The 23,358-nt window shown below is 31.6% G+C and overlaps 5 protein-coding genes across 7 annotated transcripts; 2 read left to right on the top strand and 3 right to left on the bottom strand.

Moving 5' to 3' along the window:
- Positions 1-569: 569 nt before the first annotated feature.
- On the top strand, positions 570-5,859 carry LOC102586777 (probable aminotransferase TAT2). Its single transcript, XM_006342417.2, has 8 exons — positions 570-752; positions 1,066-1,228; positions 2,192-2,531; positions 2,992-3,210; positions 3,969-4,028; positions 4,469-4,624; positions 4,737-4,830; positions 5,648-5,859. Exons 1-8 carry the CDS (start codon positions 641-643, stop codon positions 5,776-5,778), a joined length of 1,275 nt encoding a protein of 424 aa, XP_006342479.1. The 5' UTR covers positions 570-640; the 3' UTR covers positions 5,779-5,859.
- A 2,872-nt stretch (positions 5,860-8,731) lies between these two features.
- On the bottom strand, positions 8,732-11,087 carry LOC102586447 (uncharacterized acetyltransferase At3g50280-like). The gene is made up of 2 exons (XM_006342416.2): positions 9,898-11,087; positions 8,732-9,395 (listed from the first exon to the last, which is right to left on the bottom strand). Exons 1-2 carry the CDS (start codon positions 10,743-10,745, stop codon positions 8,876-8,878), a joined length of 1,368 nt encoding a protein of 455 aa, XP_006342478.1. The 5' UTR covers positions 10,746-11,087; the 3' UTR covers positions 8,732-8,875.
- A 3,571-nt stretch (positions 11,088-14,658) lies between these two features.
- Positions 14,659-15,651, top strand: LOC102602450 (ankyrin repeat and protein kinase domain-containing protein 1-like). Its single transcript, XM_006342635.2, has 3 exons — positions 14,659-14,949; positions 15,045-15,216; positions 15,305-15,651. Exons 1-3 carry the CDS (start codon positions 14,824-14,826, stop codon positions 15,505-15,507), a joined length of 501 nt encoding a protein of 166 aa, XP_006342697.1. The 5' UTR covers positions 14,659-14,823; the 3' UTR covers positions 15,508-15,651.
- Positions 15,652-15,716: 65 nt separating this feature from the next.
- LOC102586116 (uncharacterized) lies at positions 15,717-17,671 on the bottom strand. Its single transcript, XM_006342415.1, has 4 exons — positions 17,048-17,671; positions 16,914-16,966; positions 16,192-16,236; positions 15,717-16,034 (listed from the first exon to the last, which is right to left on the bottom strand). Exons 1-4 carry the CDS (start codon positions 17,408-17,410, stop codon positions 15,953-15,955), a joined length of 543 nt encoding a protein of 180 aa, XP_006342477.1. The 5' UTR covers positions 17,411-17,671; the 3' UTR covers positions 15,717-15,952.
- Positions 17,672-18,277: 606 nt separating this feature from the next.
- On the bottom strand, positions 18,278-22,955 carry LOC102585556 (endonuclease V). Of its 3 annotated transcripts, none has more exons than XM_006342414.2 (8): positions 22,798-22,955; positions 21,787-22,045; positions 21,579-21,641; positions 20,883-20,922; positions 19,798-19,862; positions 19,217-19,330; positions 18,869-18,997; positions 18,278-18,752 (listed from the first exon to the last, which is right to left on the bottom strand). In XM_006342414.2, exons 1-8 carry the CDS (start codon positions 22,866-22,868, stop codon positions 18,708-18,710), a joined length of 786 nt encoding a protein of 261 aa, XP_006342476.1. In that variant the 5' UTR covers positions 22,869-22,955; the 3' UTR covers positions 18,278-18,707. The 3 variants fall into 3 exon arrangements, with proteins under 3 accessions (XP_006342476.1, XP_015162059.1, XP_006342475.2); XM_015306573.1 differs by having other exon boundaries at positions 21,787-22,050; positions 22,798-22,880; XM_006342413.2 differs by having other exon boundaries at positions 18,278-18,684; positions 21,787-22,050; positions 22,798-22,880.
- Positions 22,956-23,358: the final 403 nt, after the last annotated feature.

The following is a 23,358-nucleotide window of genomic DNA, read 5'->3' as shown; positions in this document are numbered from 1 at the left end:
TGGTAATCCATGTAGTTTTATGTTCCGCCAAATTAGTCCAATTAATTGACTAAATTGATATAATATTTAACTATGTACCATACCTATATTAGAGTAGGAAGCCCCAAATTAAGAAAAAAAAAGTGACTACAATACCCTTTAACATAATATTATGTCAAATATATTAGAGGTGTACCAATTTATTACTGATTTTGGGATTGATTGAACGCATGAAACCTTCCATTGACAGATGATCGTGTTTTTTGCAAAATTGTTGATTGTATAGCCCAAATTTGTATACTTAACAAAAATTGCATATTCTTGCTCATCCATATATTTTTTTATATTGCTTATAAAAAAATATATAAAACATATATAGACAGTTTGACTAGCATATATTCTGTCATACACTTTTTTATTCTAGTATAATTTATATCACTTTGATATTTATTTTTTTAATTAATCAGTATGAAATACACATGCTACACACGTTATCAAGACTAGCCAACTTAGAAAATTGAAAATAATTCCTTGAAAACAAGTATTAATACGGATAATTCTAAGACTACATTTTGCACTAAACTCTCTTTCTCTCTCTCTTTCCTATTTTTCTTGTTAATTCTTTTTTTTTTTTGGTTGCATTTTTGGACATATTTTTGATATGGAAAGCCAAACAAATTATATAGGTGAAAATTACACAAAAGAGTTGGAAACACCTACAAATATCACTATAAAAAAGATTCTTGGCTTGTTGATGGGCATCATAGATGGAGGTAATGTTTAAAAATTGTATTTTAAATATAAAAAATTAGTAAATTTTTTTATATTATAAATGAAAAATTATGTCTTTTAAGTTTGATATATAGGTTAAGTTTTTATTAGGTATCAAAATATTTTTTTAGATCTTATGGTTTTAAAACATGTTACATATCAGATGTTGGATTTATAGAATTACAAATTAAAAAGAAAGTTAAAACACGTAAATTGAGACGGTCGAAGTATGTATATATATTATATGTTGGATCATTTTGACTTTTTTACATGTTTTTTTGAAAATTCTGATTCCGTCACTGATTTTTCCGATAGATGATGAAATGAAGAGGGAAGTGATCTCATTGGGAATAGGAGATCCAACAGCTCATTCATGCTTTCACACAACAAATGCAGCTAAGGAAGCTGTTGTTGAGAGTCTTCTTATTGATAAATTTAATGGCTATTCTCCCTCTGCTGGTCTTCCAACTACTAGAAAGTAATTTTTTTAATGTATTTAATTCATATTTTATAGTTTATGATTTATATTATTAGGTTGTGTTTGGTATGAAGATAAATATGTTTTCCTAAGATAAAATATTTTCTCGAAAAATAAGTGATTTTTTATTTATTATTGGTGTTTGGTTAGTAAGAAAATATTGTTCTAAGAGCACTTGGGTATAATCTGGATAAATACTATGATACTGATACAACCACAACTCCCAACCAGACACGAGACGTGACTCTGTACCCCGAACCGAGACCTGACTCCCGACTCTAGACCCAACTCCTAATCCTGATACTCAACCACAACTTGAGACTTGAGACCCGATTCCCGATCCAGACACTTGACCCCGACTTAAGATCCGACTATCTATCCAAGACCATACTTTCAATCTGAGATCCAACTTCTGACCTCAACACTCAACCCTGGCTTGAGAAACGTCTCTCGATCCAAGACCCGATCCTAATTCGAGACTAAACTCTCAACCCGAGGACCTAACTCTCAAGCCAATCCTGAGCCCAACAATCCTAATTCGAACCCCATTTTCCAAACCGGACTTGTGTCCTAACTCCTTACCCCGATTCGAAAATCTGACTCAAGATCAATCTCTCAACCTCGATAACCGACCTGGGACTCGATCATGACTCGATTTGGGGTCCGGGTCAAGACTTGCAATTCGGGTCATCAAAATTCCGATGTTGAGGTTGAGACAGAGTCTTGGAAAATGTTTTTCTTACTTAACGAAAGACAGACATTTTTCTTAAATTTGAGGAAAACAAGTCTATTAGAAAAAAACATTTTTCATAACATTTAAGCCAACCAAACATGAGAGTTAATACATGTTTATTAAAGAATTTAAGTTATATATACCGAAAAAACCCGTAAACATGTCATGTCATGCATATATTAATTTATATTTTGTATATACTAAAGTTTTCCCCCCCTATATATTAACAGGGCAATTGCAAGCTACTTATCAAGAGATCTTTGTTATGAATTATCACCAGAAGATGTGTATATTACTGTTGGTTGCACACAAGCTATAGAAATAGCAGTGTCTTTTCTTGCAAAACCTAATTCTAACATTTTGCTACCAAGGCCTGGCTTCCGAACTTATGCACTTTGTGCTTCTTTTAGAAATATTGAAGTTAGGTACTATGATCTTGTACCTCAAAATAATTGGCAACTTAATTTGGAGGCAATTGAAGATTTGGTTGACCAAAATACTATTGCAATTGTTATTATAAATCCTGGAAATCCTTGTGGAAATGTCTACTCTTATGACCATTTAAAGAAGGTACTTTTTTTGTTATTTTGCACTACGACTCGTTTCAATTAAGCATTCTGAATATATAAAGGGGTTTTATTAGTCACTTTTGGAAAAGCTTTTGCAAGTGTTCTCAAGTGTCTATTTAGTAGTTAATTAATCACGTAAACTACGTCATCTCCTTAGTTAAATTTGTTTCCTTTTGTTTAGGCATAATATATAAAAATGTCCTTTAACTTGACCTGAACTGACATCTATGTTCTTCAACTTTGGGTGTGCACAAGAACGCACTTAAACTTGTATATAATTGAACAATTCCATGGCATCTTACGTCTAATATGCCACATAGGACGTGTGTCTGGTGCTTGTTCAACTTTATACACGTTTAAATGTCTACTTGTGAACATCCAGATTTGAAGGACATAAATACCAGTTGAGGCCAAGTTAAATGATGACACGTTTATATATTATGTCGGTTGTTTACGATTAGATAGCAGAAACTGCAAAGAGAGTGAAGACATTGATCATAGCAGATGAAGTTTATGGACATCTTGCTTTTGGAGAAACCCCTTTTATACCAATGGGATTATTTAGTTCAATAACACCAATATTAACACTTGGTTCATTGTCAAAAAGATGGTTAATTCCTGGTTGGAGACTTGGTTGGTTTGTCATTAATGATCCTAATTGCATTTTCAAATCCCCTAAGGTATGTTTCTAAATTAATTAGTACTATTAATAATCTTCAACTTGGCAAAAATAAAAATAAAAATAGTTTGTTGCTAAATAGTAAAAAATTGTTGTTTATTCGGGGGTGGAGCTAGAAAATAATGTACATATTGGTTAGGCCTAATCTTAGTCCAAATATTGTGTTTGTCTTAAGAAATTCATTTATTCTGCATTTCAGATGAATAAATAGGTGTGGGGGTAGTGGGACAAGGAGGGGAGGCTACGAGCCCTCTCTCGACTCTCGTTGTTGTTATCGAATTGACCACCCCAAATCTCTTCATTCATCTTCGCCTTGTTCGGTGAAATTAGATTTCTAGAGCAAAGTAAAGTGATAAGAAAAGATCGTTGGCAAGGAATAATCCTTATTCGTGAAAGCCACTTGTTAAGATTAAGGGAGAAGTCTAGAGAATATTTTTTATATAAAAATAAATAAGAGGTATATATGAGTTGCGCAAAAAGTTCTTTCAATTGAAGCGTCATTTGATAATGATATGTATAAGTTATTAATTTAAAACTCAATAGCTTAAAAACGATTAAAATCTTAAATATTTTGTAAGTTTCAAATTCTGATTCCACCTCTTTTGATAATAATGACTTCTAAAAGATCTTGTTAGCTATACTGAGTGACAAATCAAGGACAAATTAAATTTCATAGTTAATTCCTGTTTTTTTTTTAATAGTGTTGTACTTATTTATATGTGATACTAATTATCACAAGCTTTTTTATTCATCTCTCAGATTATTGAACGTATCAATAATTATTGTGACATATGTGCAAGTCCCACAACTTTCATACAGGTAAATCGTAGCCTATATATCGTCAGTGTAAATAATATTTTTTCACGATATCAATTCATCTAAATGATATCTATAAATAAGTCTTCTTACCATATAAAGTTTGAAATCTTAAAAACATATAAGATATGTTATAAGCTACAAGAAGTAAGGATAACTTGACGGTGTAAGATTATTTATTCCGATAGAGTATATATCACGTAAACTTATAAAAAAAAAAGAATCTATGTTCTAGAGTTTCAAAATTTACAACTACGTGAGAATGTCCTAGAGTTTCACTTATTGAATCTTGAACTCTAGAACAATGACTATTTCTACCTATCCAAACACGTTGTATCGATTGTAATAGATAATCTACCTTATACAAATTAAACGTTAAACTATATTGACAGGGTATATAACTTAATTTTATTTTTTTGTAAAAATTATTTTTGATGTTGCAGGCAGCAGTCCCCAAAATTATTGAAAATACCAAAGAGGATTTCTTCAAAAATACACTCAAAATGTTAAAGAAAAATTCAGATATATGTTATGAAAAGATACTCGAAATTCCATGCCTAAATTGCCCTTATAAACCTCAAGGTTCAATGGTTGTTATGGTAACTCTTTAACTTCCCCAAAACTTTTAATTTCATACACTTTGGTCCCTTCTTTTTTGCTTTTATTTCTTTTTGGTCCTTCTATTTTTTAATTTTAATTTTCTATATGAAAGTGAATCTCAATATAATTCTCCTCCAAAATATAATTGATGATATGGACTTCTGTTTTAAGCTTGCCAAGGAGGAATATGTCATTTTACTTCCTGGTTAGTACACCAATTCAGAATATAAATATGTTTTACTTTTATTTTTTTTAATTAATATAAATATAAAACAATTTAGAAATGCTAAAAGGTGAAAATTAATCTAAAATGTGTTTGATTAAATAGGGAATCTACAAAAGAAGGAGAGATTTTTGGGGATATTAAAAACATCATAAGTATTTGTGATTTTAAATAAGTCTTGATATTTTTGTATTTATTATTAAGAGTATGTTATTACAATTTACGAGTACAATTAGACGTTTAAAGTGACAATGTTTTATAGATGATTTTTCTATATGAATCATACCATAGACTAGAAAATAGATATTTTTTTTAAAAACAGAAACTACAAAATAATACCTTCAAATGTGATCCTGTTAAATTCTTTTTTTTCAAAGTTTCTGCTAAATTAATCTAACAAGTAGAGTTGGTTAAATATTTGACAGAATATAGCCCTTATAGTTTATATACATCTGTTCGATTGGACATGAAATTTATGAAAAAAGAGAGACTTTTAAAGAATAGAAAAATTATCTGTATAATCGTCTTGATAGAGAACATGTTATTAAAAGATAAACATAAAAGTTTAAAGTTAACGAATTTCATATATAGAAAGTATTATATTTCTTTTGAAAATGAATTAATTAGAAAGAGTAAAATATGATGTAAACTACTTATATTTTATAAAATATTTAGACTAGTTATGCATGATAAATGAAATTGTCCTTTTTTATGCAACAAATTTAAACTAATTAGCCTGATTTTATTATTGTTTTTATAAACACAAATTTTTATATTATTTTTATTTTTTAAATTTCAGGAACTTCTGTGGGACTTAAAAATTGGATCAGAATCACATTTGCAGTTGAGTCATCTTTTCTTGAAGAAGGATTAAAAAGACTCAAATCTTTTTGCCTCAGGCATTCCAAGCCCCAAAATTTAATTAATTAATTAATGCTAATTTTCTGAATTTGATTTTCATAATTCTTGGCTAATTTGGTGAATAAATTCAAGTATAATGTTTATTCTAAAACTTTGTTGGATTTCATTTATTAATATAATTAATTTCCTTATTTAGTTGATATGATTTGCACTTTTTTCGGAAATAATTTCTCTACTATCACAAGATTGTGATAAAATTTACCTACATTTTATCTTATTTGTGGAATTTCACTGAGTATATTATTATTGTCGTTTACCTTTTCAACTCTAAACCATGTGACTTTTTGAAATTGGCAGATCCTCAACATGAAAACATTATTATTATTATTATAATATATACATAACTATAATAATAATAAAATAATAAAATATTATACTAAAGAAAGACGAATCAAATCAATCGAGATTTCAAAATTAATAATGTCCGACATCAGGTTAAAAAATATAATTAAAAAAAAGATAAGATATTATATTATAAAGAAAAGATAATATTTTATTTAACTAGTTGATACAAGGAAGCACATGTATATTATAAAAAATATACTTTATTTGATACATTTCATAACCAAAGTATAATTTGCGTGACTTTTCTGTCATAGTCTTGTCTAGGTGCCAACAAGGAGGAATTGTAAATCCCAATGGTGTCATATCAGTGTTTTGGGAAATGTGTGTTGCCATTGTTTGAGTTTGAAGATGCTCTAACTAAACAAGTAGAGATGATTTGAATTTCTTCCTTTTTTTTTTTTCTCTAAGGAGTAAGTGGAATGAAAAGTTTGGGTGTATATAATGTAACATTAATTAATAATAATGCAAGTTGATCATGACATGGTCAGAAGTACATGCCTTGAGATCTGAAATTAAATTGTTTTACCAAACATTTGAAATTATTGGGATTATTTAGTTGAAAAAAAAGTATTTTGAAATTAAGGTTAAGCTCTTGCCTCAGTTTTTTCTTTAAAATCAGAGATTGTGTTCAAATTTTTTTTGTACCAACAGCACAAGGACACTCCTACGTTCTTTATGAGTGTACTATTAATTATATCCTAATTTATGCTAATTTCTCAAGATAGATATACATATATACACATCATTTTTTCAAAGTTAGCGGGTGCACGTGCACCCCACCCTAATATGTGGGTCTGCCTCTGATCATACATGTGTTAAGATTAAAACAACTTAATATTGAGAATTAAGAAATCTTATATAAAAATATTGGTGGAGACTAAAATATAAGATAATTTTCTCATTTATCTAAATGTTATTGATATAATTACTTGTTACATGTTATCTGTCTAACTCTTAGTAGACAAAGTTACTCAAACATGTGGATGTGTTGATAGAAAGTGTTAGCGTCATAGTGTGGATCATATCTATGTTATTGAATTGACATAATACACAAATATATCTTTTAACTTGGTTTTGATTGGTACCTATACCCTCCAACTTTAAATATATATAACTATGCACTTAAACTTCTATAAAATTAAATAAGTAGACATATGCATGCGTCTTAGGTGTAGGGCAGTTTAAAATATATAATCCAAATCATTTTTTTTTATTGAATTATCGATAATGACTTATTGATTTAGCACTCATATTAGAAACTCAAGGAGGAATTGTAAATCCAATGGTGTCATATCAATATTTTGGGAAATGTGTTTGTTGGCATTGATTGAGTTTGAAGATGCTCTAACTAAACAAGTAGAGATAATTTGAGATTTTTTCATTTTTTTCTAAGGAGGAAGTGGAATGAAAAGTTTATGGTTTTATGAGGAAAAGTTAAGGTGTATATAATGAAGCAGTTGTAAAATATTTATTTAAAAAAAATATATCACTTAAAATATAACTAGTGAGATCATGTGAAAGAGATGGTGAAAGATAAAATAATATTTTTTAAAAAGGACAGTATATCACAAAAATATCGTATCACTTAAAATATAACTAGAGAGGGAATTGTGTGAAGATAAGGTGAAAAATAAAATAATAATTTTAAAAAAGGATAGTATGTCACAAAAATATCATATCACTTAAAATATAACTATGAGAGGGGATTCAAATATATATGTATAGAGAGAGAAGAGTATATAAAACACCTCTTAATTTGACGCAAATTATTAGTTTCATCTTCAAACTATTGACAACCTTTAAAAACATCCTTCTATTTGAGTAACTAAATTTAGATACACCTCCGATACACTCCTGATATGTCACATGACATAGCAAGTGATCTCAAACTCTTGTAGGAGTATGGAGTTCTTAATAAAAATTGAGAGAAGTGCTGAAAACACTCCTAAACTTGACGAAAATTTAGGGGTGTATTCACTAATGTTGCAAGATCGGGGATATATTTAGCTACAATTAGTCAAGTAAAGGGTATTTTTAAGGCTGTCAATACTTCAGAGATGAAACTAATAATTTGCGTCAAGTTTAGGGATGTTTTTGATACTTCTATATATGTGTGTGTTGTAATTAATTAATCTTTTTGCCTCAGGCATTCCAAGCTCCCAATTTTAATTAATTAATTAATTAATTAATGCTAATTTTCTGGATTTCATTTTCATAATTCTTGGCCAATTTGGTGTTTAAATTCAAAAAGTATAATATTTATCCTACAACTTTGTTGGATTTCTATTAGTAATACAATTTCCTTAATAGAGTTGATGGGATTGCACTATTTTCGAAAATAACTTCTCTACTTTCAAAATTTGCGTTTCTCAATCTTATGTTATTGTTGTCGTACCTCTTCAACTCTAAACCATGTGATATTGACAGATCCTCTACGTGAAAATATTATTATTTTATATGCATAAAATAATAATATAGTCTACAAAGATACAAAGAAAATACGTTGCTCTTTCAACTTTTCCAAAGTTTAGTACACCATTCAAATATCGTAAAAAAGATAATATATGAAATCATAATACCCCTCCCACCCCACCCCCCAACCCAAGATTTACTTGAATCAAGGCAAATTCCACCATCTAATGACTTTATGTGATACTTTATTCGATAAAGTTAGAAGAATATTTCATTATAAAAATACAACTTGTCTCGATTTTCCTGATACTTAGGTAAAGTTGAGTGACTTTTTTTGTCATAGTCTTGTCTAAACGGTGACGAATTCCATGAATTCTTCATCATTCTCCATTGCTAACAACGTTGAAGTCAAAAGACAAACTTCAATATCTACGCTTCCTTCTTCAACCCCAGGAAATAATGTAACTTTCCCATCGCCTTTATTCGCCATTCCACTTCTCACTCCCACTGGTTTTCCCCAACCAAAATCGCAACTATAAACGCTAAATTTTGGAGAACTACTAATTGATAATTTATTAGCCATAAGAAGTAATTTTTTACTAAACATCACGGGTTTTTCAACCCATCCTTTGTATGAATCGATCACTTCTTCGTAGTTTTGTGAAACAACAACTTTATTTATTTGCAATGCTGAAAATCCAAGTTGATTTTCGAGCAATTCCCCTGCTTTTACCTTGATTGACTTTAAAATAACTGCATTTCCCCAGTACTCTTGAGGTAGAGGCGGATTTAGCCTTGTTCTTGTGCCAACGATAATGTTGAGAGTGACTTCTTCATTGGCATTGACACAATTACAACGTGTAACGGACCTGTTGGAATTAAAGATGGAATAACGTTTTATAAATGAATAATATGTGATAATTGACATAAAAAAATACGATATAAATAGAAGGCAATTGTCTTCAGAATAGATTTTTGTGACTCCTTAATTATCTATAACAAAAAAAACAAACTTTTTTTTATTTGCGCAATTCAATGAAGGGAATGTGGTTCAACCTCTTTGACCCTAGATAATTACAGGTGATTGAGGAATTGAAACAGTCATATATACTCCCCCCCTTTTAAGTAAGGGGGAAGTCAGTGGAATCTATTAGAATAAAAAATAGTGTAGCTCGATCAGTATAAGAATAAAGCCAGGAGGTTGGCAGAAAAGGTGACTTTCTTTTCCCTTTCAACTTCTTCCTTTCCAGTGAGGGGCACACAAAGCTTCCCTATAAAGATCGGATACATCTTCATGATTAATGAACAGAGAAATTGAAACCATAGGCACATTAGATTTTGAATCGCGTGAAATAAAATTTTAAAAAATACCTCCATAGATGAGCCAAGAAAGCTTGTAGAGAAGAAATGGACTTAGTATCCATTTCAGAGTTAGCTTTTGCTTTCAATTTACACACATTTTCTTTACTGAGATGAAAAATCCTTTCCTTCAATATTGGCATATCTATACACTCATATAATTTTTCATCAACCAATTCTAAAGGGAAGTAAATTGGTGGATTTATATTTTGAGGAAACCATCTTTCTAAAGCCGGAAATTGACTAATTAACTCAAATCCACGTGTTATTTCGGACCAAGAATTGAAGAAATGCCAGAAACAAGTCCCGTCCCCGAGGCTATGACTCATAGTGCAACCAATAAAGTAACCATCTACGAGCTCGGTTACTTGTACTCCAAGGAGAGGCTTCGTAACACATTGCATGTTACGAACTTTATTGAGTGGGAAAAGGGAATGTACTATAGTTGGTACGTAACAAGATTCAAGAATCTCCTTTACCGTTAGCTCTGGAGCAATGGCATGAGTGAACTCAGCTCCAGAGTTATTACAAGTGATTGAAAAAGAAGTAATTGTGTTGTCATTAGGGTTTTTGGTAGTGGAGTAACGCCCCACTAGTGGAGGGAAAAAGTCTAAGGTGCGCGCAAGCGAGGCTTTCAAATGGTCAACTAAAGAAAGAGAGTTGAGTGATTTGACCAAGTTGTTTTGTTGTTGTGGAGTTGGTTTCTTGAAAAGGAGACCTTTTTGAATAGTCTCAACAAGGAGGAATTGTAAATCCCATGGTGTCATTTCAATATTTTGGGAAATGTGTTTGTTGCCACCATTGTTTGAGTTTGAAGATGCTCTAACTAAACAAGTAGAGATGATTTGAATTTCTTCCATTTTTTTTTCTAAGGAGGAAGTGGAATGAAAAGCTTATGGTTTTATGAGGAAAAGTTTGGGTGTAGTAGGTGCATATAATGGAGTAGTTGCAAAAAAAATCTTTAAAATATCATATCACTGAAAAGATAACTAGCGTGAATCACATGACAGAGTTGTTGAAATATGAAATAACATTAAAAAAGAACCATTTGATGCTCTAAAAACTTATCTTATATGGGAAGCTCAAGAAAAGATTTGATCATAACGATCTTTAGTATACAGTCTTATCCTGCATTGATTCTCTTAAGAGATTATTTCTATCAGTCAAATTATTAGCTCATGAGCATATGACAATAATTTTATCAATTATACCAATTTCAAACGTATACAATATGATGGTAAAAGAATATGTTGAACCATTTCTAGGTTGGGGTGATAAAGGTAACATTAATTAATAATAGGGAAAAGGGCTTGATATACCCCTCAACTTTGTCATTTGGAGCTGATATGCCTCTCGTTACAAAAGTGGCTCATATATACCCTTACCGTTATACAAACGGCTCACATATACCCCTGCCATTACAAAATGAGCTCACATTTACCCTTCATTTAACGGAAGTGAAAAATTAGTTTTAAATTTATATTTTTGACTTTTGATTTCTTTAAAAAAAATATTTAGGGGTATATATGATTTTTCTAGAAAATTTCAAGGTATATTTTAATTTTTTTCGGACATAAAATTATTTTTTGACTTTTTGATTATCATTATTTGAGTTTCTTTTTCTTATTTTATTTTTTCTTTCATTCCTTAGTGTAAAGAAAAATTTAAACTATTTTTCGGATATATTGTAATTTAATTTTTGTAATTGAAGAAAAAAAAATTGGGTCATCTATAATAAATTTTACAAGAATATTAGCAAAACTTAAATAAATTTGACCATCAAAATAATAAATCTAAATTAGTCATTGAAACAAAAAAAAAGTCAAAAAAATATGTTTGAGGAGGATTAAATATACCCATATGGGATTATATTTATTTTTTTAAAATTAATTTTTTCACTTCCGTTAGAGGAAAAGGGTATATGTGAGCCATTTGTATAGTAATAGGGGTATTTATGAACCACTTTTATAACAAGGGGTATATCAGCTCTAAATGACAAAGTTGAGGGTATATCAGGCCCTTTTCCCTTAATAATAATGCAAGTTGATCATGACATGGTCAGAAGCACATGCCTTGAGATCTGAACTTAAATTGTTCTACCAAACATTTGGCAGGCTGGACAAAGATTGCTTGGATTGTTTAGTTGAAAAAAAGAAAGTATTTGAAGTTGAGGTATTGTTTCAATTTTCTAGTGAGATAGTTGAGGGAAGCAATGGAAGAACTAGACATATCTTACTAGGTTAAGACAGATTAAAATAAATCGACGAGGCAGAAGAAAGAACTAGAACGTAGAGATGGTGGAATCGCAAAAGGAGGTAGAAGGGAGCTAGGGGGATTATGGATATAAAGGTTCTCGCCCTCTTAGATATATATTTTTACAGATTAAATCTCAAAGTGATACTAAAGATTAGGCAGGAAAAAGAACTAGAACTAGAATTCTTCCCTCCTTTTCTTGTATCAAGAAGCAAGTTCAGAACATACGAATAATGAACTTATCTATTATAAATCTCGAATGTTAAAAAAGAATTAAAAAAAAATTGGCCATATAATTAAGAAAATATTTGTGAACTTTGACATGTATTTTAAAACCTAATATTTGCTGATCCACTAAGATTTGTTAAGGATTAGGTATAGACAGAGATTTTAAAAATATATAATATTAGAGTTGATGTAAACTTTTTTGTTTTCTCCTCTCAAAATCAAAATCTTCCTTCCCCTCTCTCTCAGAAGATTCATGATCGTTCTTGCTTTAGGCCCCATTAATTAAATTTTTCTTGAGAAGTTTCACTTGAGATAAGATATTCACATTAAAAACGATTTTATTTTCAATATTTGAATCTATCTTTGATTAAGATTGAAGAAAGACTTTAATATGAAAAAAGAATTTTTTATGACTCCGCAATAATAGACCTACACTGATTAAGCTTCTTGACTTTACCATTATAATGAGTGAAATTTTATTGTAATTTAATACTATAGTGAATGTAGTCAGTTTAATGTGACACTCTTTAATGTTACTAAAATTTGTATGATTACACATAAATTAAACTAAATATATTCGAACGTTTGAGAAGATATCTTTCTTAATTAATTATGCTTTAAAAGTTTAGATATAATATCTTAATAATCATTAGAACAGCTTAATATTAAGACTATCACATTTAAAGATGTGGCTTAATAGTACTTTAACTTTTATCAAAAAAAAAAAGATGTGGCTTAATAGTTGGTGAAGAGGGTTGAGAATCACAAAATTTTATAAGAGACTAAAATATACTCCCTTCATTTTATATTAATTGAATTTTTGAGGTGTTTCACACTCTTTAAGAAAAGTAAATTAAGACATAAATTAAACATAATTTTCCATTTTTACCCTTATTAATTATTGTCAAATTTATTGAAGTCATCACATTGAAAATCCAAATGTAGGGTAAAATTGGAAGAACACTCTAAAAGGTAGTCTTGAAAACTGAACAATTAAGTTAATTTGAAAAATAAAAAATGCCTCAAAAATTCAATTAATATGGAATAGAGGGAGTAAGATAATTTTCTCATTTATCCAAATGTTAGTGGTACGTAATTATTGGATATATGTTATTTGTCTAAATTTTAGTAGATAAAGTTACTCAGAACATGTGGTGATAGAAGGTGTTAGTGTGGATCGTATCTATGTTATTGAATTGGCATAATACATAAATATATCGTTCAAACTTAGTTTTGATTGACATTCATGCCCTCCAACTTTAAATATATATAAATATACACTTAAACTTTAATAAAATTAAATAAGTACACCCATGCATGCGTCCTTGGTGTAGGATTGTTCAAAACTGAACCGAAATCGATAATTCAAACCAAATTTTTTTTATTGGTTTATCGGTAATGGGTTATTGATTTAGTGATTTCGGTTATAGTTTTGGTATTTTTTATTATCGGGTTATCGATTCTTAACGTTTTGAAGATTTTTTTTAACAGGTTAACCGACAACCCGACAGTAAATTAAATAATTACATTTATACCATTAGGTATATAAAATCATTGACTTAGAGTTTAGTTTCATATTTTTTATGTTAGATTGTCTCAAACTTTCGGTGATTCTACATGTCTCAACTCATGTAGTCATGTGCATGGTTCATTTAATTTTTTTGTGTGTCAAAGCTTAACGGTGACCGATCAATAACCGATAAGCCTATCTCTTAATGGTTTAGCATGTGTACAAATTGATAATCGATTGACTTCGAAATCGAACCGATCGATATGCAGCCCTAGGACATAGTACACGTAAACCTACCAAATTCTACACTGAAAAAACTCTCTGCAATTTCTAGGATTCCACTTTCCTCTCAAAAACCCCTTTTCTGCTTACAATTCAAGCACAAAAATTCGTATATGAAACCGCCAAATTAATTCCAAATTGGTTTTGGATTCATATAATTCAGCATTTTTAGAATTTGGGTTTATATATATTTGCTTGCTTTTGGTAATTTAATTTCATTATGATGATCTTTTCTCTCCTTCGTTTTGCTTCTTCTTCGTCTTTGAATCCGATTAAGCTCACTAATCTTCGTGTTTTTGGTCCTGGTTTGAATCCTTGTTTTCAAAATTATTGCCCGTCGGAATAATAATTCAAAGTTGGAGTAGGAATCCTAAGTTATTTAGGATTTGTGATTTTTTCGTATTTAATTAATTAATGTATTTTTAGAATTTGTTTATCCTAATTCATATATATATATATATGAATATGTTTTTTAATCCTAGTTTAATTTGGTTGCTTACTATTATAAATAGGTATATTACTAGTTATTTTCAATATACATAAACATACATAGAACCTAAAGTAAGATTCAAGAAATATTTTCCTTCATCGCCTTTTTTGGGTCTTAGTAGCTGAAGAATTTCTGGGTTGTTTTAACAATCTGTTGCTGGAATTTGCAAAGAAAAATGCAAGAAGAGGTATTGAATATAAGTAGGGGTTCGAGACGAATGCAGATTACTACAGGCGGTTATATGGATGATCGAGGTTGGACTCAACTTCATATTGTTGCTAGGAAAGGTGACCTGAAAGAGGTACTATTTGTTCGTTTTAGTTCATACTAATAGTAGTTCTGAGAGATCCGCATTTATATTCTTGTCTTGGTTTCCATTCGTTATGTTTACAACAGGTCAAGAGACTTCTTAATGAAGGCATGGATGCAAATGTGACTGCAGGGGGGCCTAAAACACTTGGTGTGACTCCACTTCATCTAGCTGCTAAGGGTGGTCATGTTCGAGTTATGGATGAGTTGCTCGAGAGAGGTGCTGATATTGATGCAAGAACCAAAGGTGTCTGTGGATGTACGTACCTGTATTCATGTAATCGTCGTTCATCCTCTATGATGTCCTTACTCCTTACCTTGTTTGTGTGCTCGTTCCTTCGTTGCAGGGACTCCACTCCATCATGCAGCTAAAGAAAGAAAGAGGAAAGCAATCAGATTCTTGATCAGAAATGGTGCATTTTTGCCAGATGAAATCCATGATATCAGGTTCAATCCTCCACTTCACTATTGTCCTGGTCTCGAATGGGCTTACGAGGAGATGAAACTGCTGCAACTCGAGAGTTCATCCTCTAACACCTCAGGAAACTAAGGGTGCAACAACACTTCTCTAAGCATGTGTTCCACGAGGAAGAAACGTTTACAAGCATAGCCATGTTCTAGACTTCTCCATTCATAATCAACTTCGTCACATCTAGAATTGTCATCAGTAAACTCCACAGTTACAGTCTCAATGGATAATGGATCGTCTCTTCTATCCTTCTCTACTTAAATACGGTTTTTTTTGTCAAGTTGAAACAATTTTTTGTACTTACAACACATTGTTATTAATACTTGGGAAGTGTATGAGTTACAAAACATACTTACCTACATTATTTCATCTGCAATATTCAACAGCAGATATACATAGAATTTAAAGACCTAATAATATAGCAGTCAAGATAACACAGAAATTTAAAAATTTAATTTACAAAATAAACCAAAAAAGAAGAGGGTATTCGAATTGATTTACGTAGTTTTTGGTACAAATTCCTTTTTCATATCCAGCGTTTGTTGCGTCTTGAGTCGTTGCCTCCATGAAACCATCTATCTAAATGAACATTTATTGGCCCTCTAGTCCTGCAACCAATAATCATACAAATTTTAACCGGTATACGGGTATCTATCATGGGTATCGAGTAATTCTATCCACCCAACTTAGACGATAGGAAGAAATCACTCTCTTAAGTCATAATGATGATAAAAATGAAAGAGCAAAATTAAGGTAAATACTTACACTGGAAGGAGAGCATCAGGTATTAACTCAACACTTGAAACTAATCTGCAATAAAATAAAACACAATTAATTAAGTTAATTACAGAATTTTTTCTTTTTATTTCAAAGACTTACTCTACTAAGTTTGTGTTTCTTCTATGAATATTTTGCTTTCACAATGTGATGCTTTATGGTTTGAATTCGACCGAAACAACAAGGATCATAGTGTAGTGATCAATATTTCTTCATTCATAATCAGAGATTTCAGGGTTCGAATCCTAGCACAATCGCTCCTTTGTTAGGAAAGGCTTTATCAGGTCGCAAAGTGAATCTTGACTTAGTCGGACATCAATGTAGATACCAAACATCGAGCTCTTATATAAAATTTGCATATTCTTCTTTTAGCACTCCAATTCTAATAAACACATCATCAATGTGCTATTTTAACTTAGCCTCAACTCACATTTACATCTCCCAAACTTTGAATGTGCATAAGTAGACACGGTAAAATTGAACAAAACATGCTTACTACATGGCAATTCACATGAGATACAGTTTAATGTATTATGTCATATAGGAGGCATACTATGTTATATAAGACGTGTATATCTACTTATTCAACTTTATACAAATTAAAACGTATAATTGTGCAAATTCAAAGTTAAAAGACCACGATGATTTATTATGACTTGTAAGCTTTCAAAATTGAAATGGAAGAAACAATATGTTATACGAAAACTTACTCTCTGCAAACGAGTGAAGCTTCACCAAATGAATCAAGCTGATCCAATTCTTCCTAAATAACAACAAAATATCCCCAAATTACGAAGAAGAAGAAGAAAAAAACTCAAAACCCAGTAAAATATAGGATACTTACCTGAATGATGTTGATTTGCTGATTGAGAGCAGAAATTGCAGCAGCAAGACGATGTTTCCCCATAACCATATTATTCGGAGCTCCGGTTCTCGAAACGGATCTTACAGATGAAGGAAGATCTGCTTGTACCTCATTCAGTTCTCGTGAAGCTGCTGATGGTGAAGACGACTCCATTAAAGCTCCAAAATTAGAGCTATGAGAGATGTAGAAATGGAGATCGATTTGTGTTTTCTCTTTGTTAGGGGGTTCTGATTTGGGGGAGAGAGGTTGGACCGACAGATGAAGGAAATGAATAATAAGGTCAAAAAAGGTGAGTTGGAATAAAGTAGTAATAAAATAATAACGTATCAAGTGAAATTTCATAAGTAAAATTCGGAGAAGATAAAGCTCAGGTTCAAAATTAGGATGAATGTGTGATATATTAAGAGATATAAAATTAGGATCGAAGAAATTTAGTACACTGAATAAAATGAGTAAAGTGAGATCGATGATTTGAACATGTAAAAAATAACGCACAAATGTCCCATTGGGAAAGTTTGAGAGGTTGTCTGAGGTGGATATGAGGAGAGGTAGAGAGTCGAAGAAATATTTAGAAGAAGTGATTAGATAGGATGGATGTACCTGCAACTTACAAAGGATAAGACACTAATATGAAAATATGAAGTTCGATAAATAGGATAGAATATTAGTAGGTAATATTTAATTATCTTATTAGTATTACGCGTTATCTCCTTAATTTTAATTATCATATTATTTGTTGTAATAAGACACCGAATACATTATTATTGTTGTCGTTCAAAATGGCATGCCAATTAAGAAAAAATAAGACTTTGTGGTGGCTTTAATTTTTACTGAAAAAAGTAATAATTGAATGGTTATATTGCCTAAAAACCAATAAAAGTCATTTTTATAGACAATTTCAATAACCTGAATGAGTCTTGAATAGAAATTATCTGTTTAATTTTTTATATTAATTTATTTTTTAATATAGTACGTTTTCATTTTTTCTAGACCAAAGACGACATGAATCTAAATTAATCCTACCGTAAACAAAACAACCAAACAACTATTTCTTCGGTTCACGTGGTTCTCGAGAATCAAATTGTACTAATTTTGATGTATTTATTCATCGTATCAATCTAATTTATAACTCTGAAGATCAATTAAATTAATTTTCATGAAGCAAAATGTGACAAATAAAAGTTACTGGATTTGAACATGAGAGCAACAATTAATTTATAGAACTTTAAACTATTATTGGAGTAAATTGTTATATCTGTATATGGAAATGTGTGTACCTCCAATATGCTAGGTTCATCAAAACACTATTGGAACATCAAGTTGTTCTTCTCCTAATCAACTACGTTGTTCGGATTCTCCTAAAATGTTGTTGTACCCGTGTCAGATCATTCAAAAATGCACTAACTCTGGAGGATCCGACACACAGGCATCAACATTTTTAAAGAGTTCAAGCAAACATAGTAAAAAAAATACACCTATTTGTACCCGTACAAGATACTTATAGTCACCCATAAACGAGTTCATGTAACGTAGTAGAAACTCAGAAATATACAAAGAAGCGATTATGTACATAATCATTGATTGTTCCGTAGGCGCTCCCTTGATCTTATATCAGCCTACAACATCAAATGTAAGAGAATCACAATAACAACGACATACCCAGTGTAGTCCCACGCAGTATGGCCTGGGGAGGGTAGTGTCTATCTCAGAGGTGAGGTAGAGAGATTGTTTCCGATAGAGTTAAGAAATCTAAATCAGATATCACCAGCAGAAACTCTGCGAAAAAGTTCTAACACTAACCTGGCGGATGGGCTCTGGAACACGAAATCTGCAAGTCATCCTCACAATTTCAATGGCAGTGGCGAGAGATATACGGTGACCAACTGAAATAAATATGGGCTTCAAAGAGCCCTCAGATGATCGCATTGCCTGCATAAGATTTAATCAACTAACATCTCATTTGAAGCTTGTGATGAAATAGAATCAATACTACAGTAAAATTCACACGTAATCGAGTCAACCCAAAGTTACAGCTCATTTTTCATTTCTGGAACAATTTGGATTCATATAGTCGACCCCAACTTGTTTGAGACTGAAGCATAGTTGTTGTTCTTGACATATTTCAAGGATAAAGAAAGAGTGTCTTACCGCTCCCCAGGTACATCCAGAGTGCCCAATTAGCGGTAAGACGTTTTCAGGAGAGTCTGCTGCTTGAAGGAGTTCTCTTACCGTAGATTGTGTAAGACCATCAACATGGTGTAACTAGAAAAAGAAAAGATAGAGAGACGGAATGTTCATAAACCAGTTCACAACTGTTGCAAAACTAGTTATACAGAAATAATTCAATATCGAGCTAAGTTTATGTATAAGTAAAGAGAAAAAGTGGCCAGTTCGATGCACAAAGCATCCCGCGTTAGCAGGACAGGCAGAATACTAGGAGATGTTTGACAGTTCAGTATTCTGCAGAGAGTAGTGTCCGATCTTTTAGAAACAACCTCTTTACCTCCACGAAGTAGGGGTAAGGTCTGTGTACACTCTACCATCCCTAGACCCCACTTGTGGGATTACATTGGGTATGTTGTTGTTAGATCAGACAACGATCTATCTTTCCTTCCCACATTAGGTTCGCCTTATGTTCTTTCACTAAGAGCGAACAAACAAAAACACGTTTCAATTGAGTCTACCTAGATGTTTAAGAAACTTTAGGCAGATAAAAAGTTTAAACTTACATTCTTTCCCACCCCAACAGTAGGAAGATCAGCTAAGACACCAATATGACAAGCCAAACCAAAACCTGCAGAACATAATTGTGGTTGTCGAGTTTTCAGCAAAAAATAAGTACGAAATAGTACAGTTGAATTGATAAAGATGACTCATGTTCATATGATATCAAATATAACAACTCTCTCAAGTTGAGCAGTCAGTGATACAGATAAAACTAATCAGTGAAGTCAAACTTTCTAGCCCCCTTATTAGATTTCATGAACAACAGTTTTCCCAAAGAGCATCTAAGAGGAACTTAATCGTAAGTTATATCAAGGGGATGATTAAAGTTGAAATATCATTACTGGTTAAAGTCGTGGCAGAACTTCGGATTCAAACAGTTCAGACCCTTATTAACTTGATTTGGAAGGCCGTGAAACTACTCTTACCACCAACATATGATTTTGTTCTTTAATCCAGTCAAATTATCATCGGGATAAAGAAGATCGTGATTAGCAGTAAGAAATTCCTTCTGATAACACAAATATGACAGTGTCAACTTAGTGTCATAGATTAAGCACATTGATCACGACATGTAGTGGAAAGTCTTAGAGAATGATTAAGGGAGCTGCAGAATTACGTCAGCTGAGTACAAATTACGTTTCAGGTCTCATCTGTTAGGAAAAAGCACTAGCAGCACATATATAAGAAGAGAGATATAAAATAGAGAAATATCCAAAGAGAATTAACATTTACAGATCAATATCCAAGAACCAACTAGCTGATATACGCTAAAGAGGATATAAAAAGCTAAAATGGTATCAAGAGATTGGAAAACTCAGTTTTCGTGTCTGGGGAATTACCTAAGCTATTTACACTATTATACATTTTTCTTAGAATAGGCTTTGGGAATCGAAAGTTACTAGTAATTACTTTGACAGACACAAGTTAGGAGAATATGATCATGATGTTGCATGATCTCCTCAATATCGCTAAGTATCTTATACACAAAAGATAGAGAAAGCATGGTATCTACTAATGTAGAATCATAAACAATCTGCTAGACTTAGGAACTCTCTTTTTTCCAGCTTCAGATAGAAACAAAACTTGCCTCGAGGATGAAGCAATCCATTGCCATCAACCATTAGTAGCTGTCAACACAAGGGTTAAATAGATGTCAGGTATTAGATTTTACGTAGTCCAGCTCAATAATGTCCATTGATTCCTAAGAGAAAAGGGAAGGGGGAAGAATTAAAATTACCAGTGAGAGCAAATTTTGTAGCATAAACCCTTTCTTAGCTGCATCTATATCAAAGTTCCATACAGATACCCCTTAAACTAAACATAACCACTAACTCTTAGATGTTTTGGTCCTGTTACACCACCAAATGAGGCCTCCGTTTGTACAACTCCAACATTATTCTTTATTTTTTTCACCCAAACTGTGCCTTTTGCCCTCTTGAGTACATTATAGTAGATAGAGTATAAGAATGTGCTTCATCTATTTGAGTTAGCGGATGAGGTCAAACTTCCTGCCTATAATCGGGAGCGGGTTGGGTGTGAAGCAGAATACTGATGGTATGTGGAAGGTGTAGATTTGGTCTAACCTGCCCAATACTATACGATGTCTTTCCAGGAGAGGATTGCAGTACTAAAAGTTCTTTTACTACATGCTATATAAAAAACTTATCATAACATGTGGCTCATTCGAGCCAATATATACTCTTAACCAAAGTTTCACCATTTGCAGAATGAGAAATAAGTAGGGAGAGGGGGGCAACAAAGGAGGAAAATTATCAATATTTACCTGCGGGTAGAAACAATGAGCATTGTTCTTCATTTTATCCAAAAGCTCCAGAAGCACAGGAGCCTAAAGAACCAGTTCAATATTACTGCAATCAGTTTACATCATTCAAAACATATAGACATGATCGCTCCTTTTTAGACAAACAACAAAGGCGATAAGTCAAAACACATTGCAAGCAACCGAAAATATAAGAGAATATGTATAAGACCTCTCTGAAAGCAAGGAAGCCAGGAAGATATGGAATGTGAAGCCTAACAATAGAAGAATCTTCATAAACAACTTTGTGAGTCGTCAAGTCCAACACAACAAGAGTGCCACAGGCAATAGATGAATCATCTTTCGAAAAACTTAAGTCAACCCCACCAACATACTTCAGTATTTCACAACTTCCTTCTTTTTCTCTTGTGGGTAATCTCCATTTGAAGTCATCTTCAGTAATCAATTTCCCCTTTAGAGAATCTTGAACCCTGAGCTGAGTAAAAAAGTACCCAACTTGTAAAGATTCAATCTTTACATGTACATAAATTACTACTGAAGCAAAAAACTTTACATCTTCAATAATCAGTTGCCCCATTAGAGAATCTTGAATCCTAAGCAGATTAAAACAGCACTCAACTTGTAAATCAAACTTTATATGTATAAAAATTACTAATGAAGCCAAAAAACTATACATTTGCAGTAACCAGTTGCCCCATTAGAGAATCTTGAATTCTAAGCTCCAACTTGTAAAGATTCAAACTTTACATGTGCAAAAATGACTACTGAAGCAAAAAACTTTACAGTTTCAGTAATGAGTTGCCCCATTAGAGAATCTTGAATTCTAAGCTTATTTAAAATACCCAACTTGTAAAGATTCAAACTTTACATGTGCAAAAAAATTCTACTGAAGCAAAAAACTTCACATTTTGAGTAATCAGTTGCCCCATTAGAGAATCTTGAATCCTAAGCTGATTAAAACAGTACCCAACTAATAAAGATTCAAACTTTACAACAACAACACCATAGCCAGAGTAATCTCAGTATGAGTTGAGAAATCAGATGTACGCAAAACTTATTTCTACCTTTATGTAGCAGAGAAGTTGTTATCAATAGACTCTGGACTCAAAAACAAAGTTTTCGAAACAGGATTGCAAGAATAATAGGACAACAAAATAGCAAGGGGAGATAACTATTGAAGCATAAAAGGAAAGAAAGATTGAATTCTTTTTTTGATATTTACCCAATCCATTTGTTGTGAACTCTGAAATTCATTAGAGAAATTACTGTTTGAAGAAGAGGGTTCCTTGGCATCGTTCATAATTTTCCACAATTTTTCTACGCCCAAATGAGAGATTTTCATCGACTTTGTGATCATCCCTCCATTAAAACTGAATATTTTATTCTAAACATGCTCTATTAATTTATATTATATTGTAATGTAATAATTAATCTCAATATAAAAAATTGCATAGGATAATGTGATTTGTTTGGCTATATGGAAAAATTAACTAAATATACCACTTATTTATTATATCCTCTAAAAAATTTTACCATTTGAATCTTTTTTTAAAAAAAACCTATTTTACGTGATCAACCAGATACATCACTTTAAGGATGTACTCGATATATTGAGACGTTACTTTACGCAATGTATCAATCAGATATATCATTTTATGTGATATGTCGAAACTTTAAGTGATGTATCAGAAACCGAGATATGATCGTTGAGAAATATATCTAAAATTGCGACGTGATGTATCTGGACGTTTTAAAATATATTGAATAAGATGAAAAAAATATT

This window comes from Solanum tuberosum, unplaced genomic scaffold (genome assembly GCF_000226075.1).
Source record: "Solanum tuberosum cultivar DM 1-3 516 R44 unplaced genomic scaffold, SolTub_3.0 scf00034, whole genome shotgun sequence".
In the NCBI taxonomy this organism is placed as follows: domain Eukaryota; kingdom Viridiplantae; phylum Streptophyta; class Magnoliopsida; order Solanales; family Solanaceae; genus Solanum; species Solanum tuberosum.
This window is presented reverse-complemented; position numbering and strand designations above follow the sequence as displayed.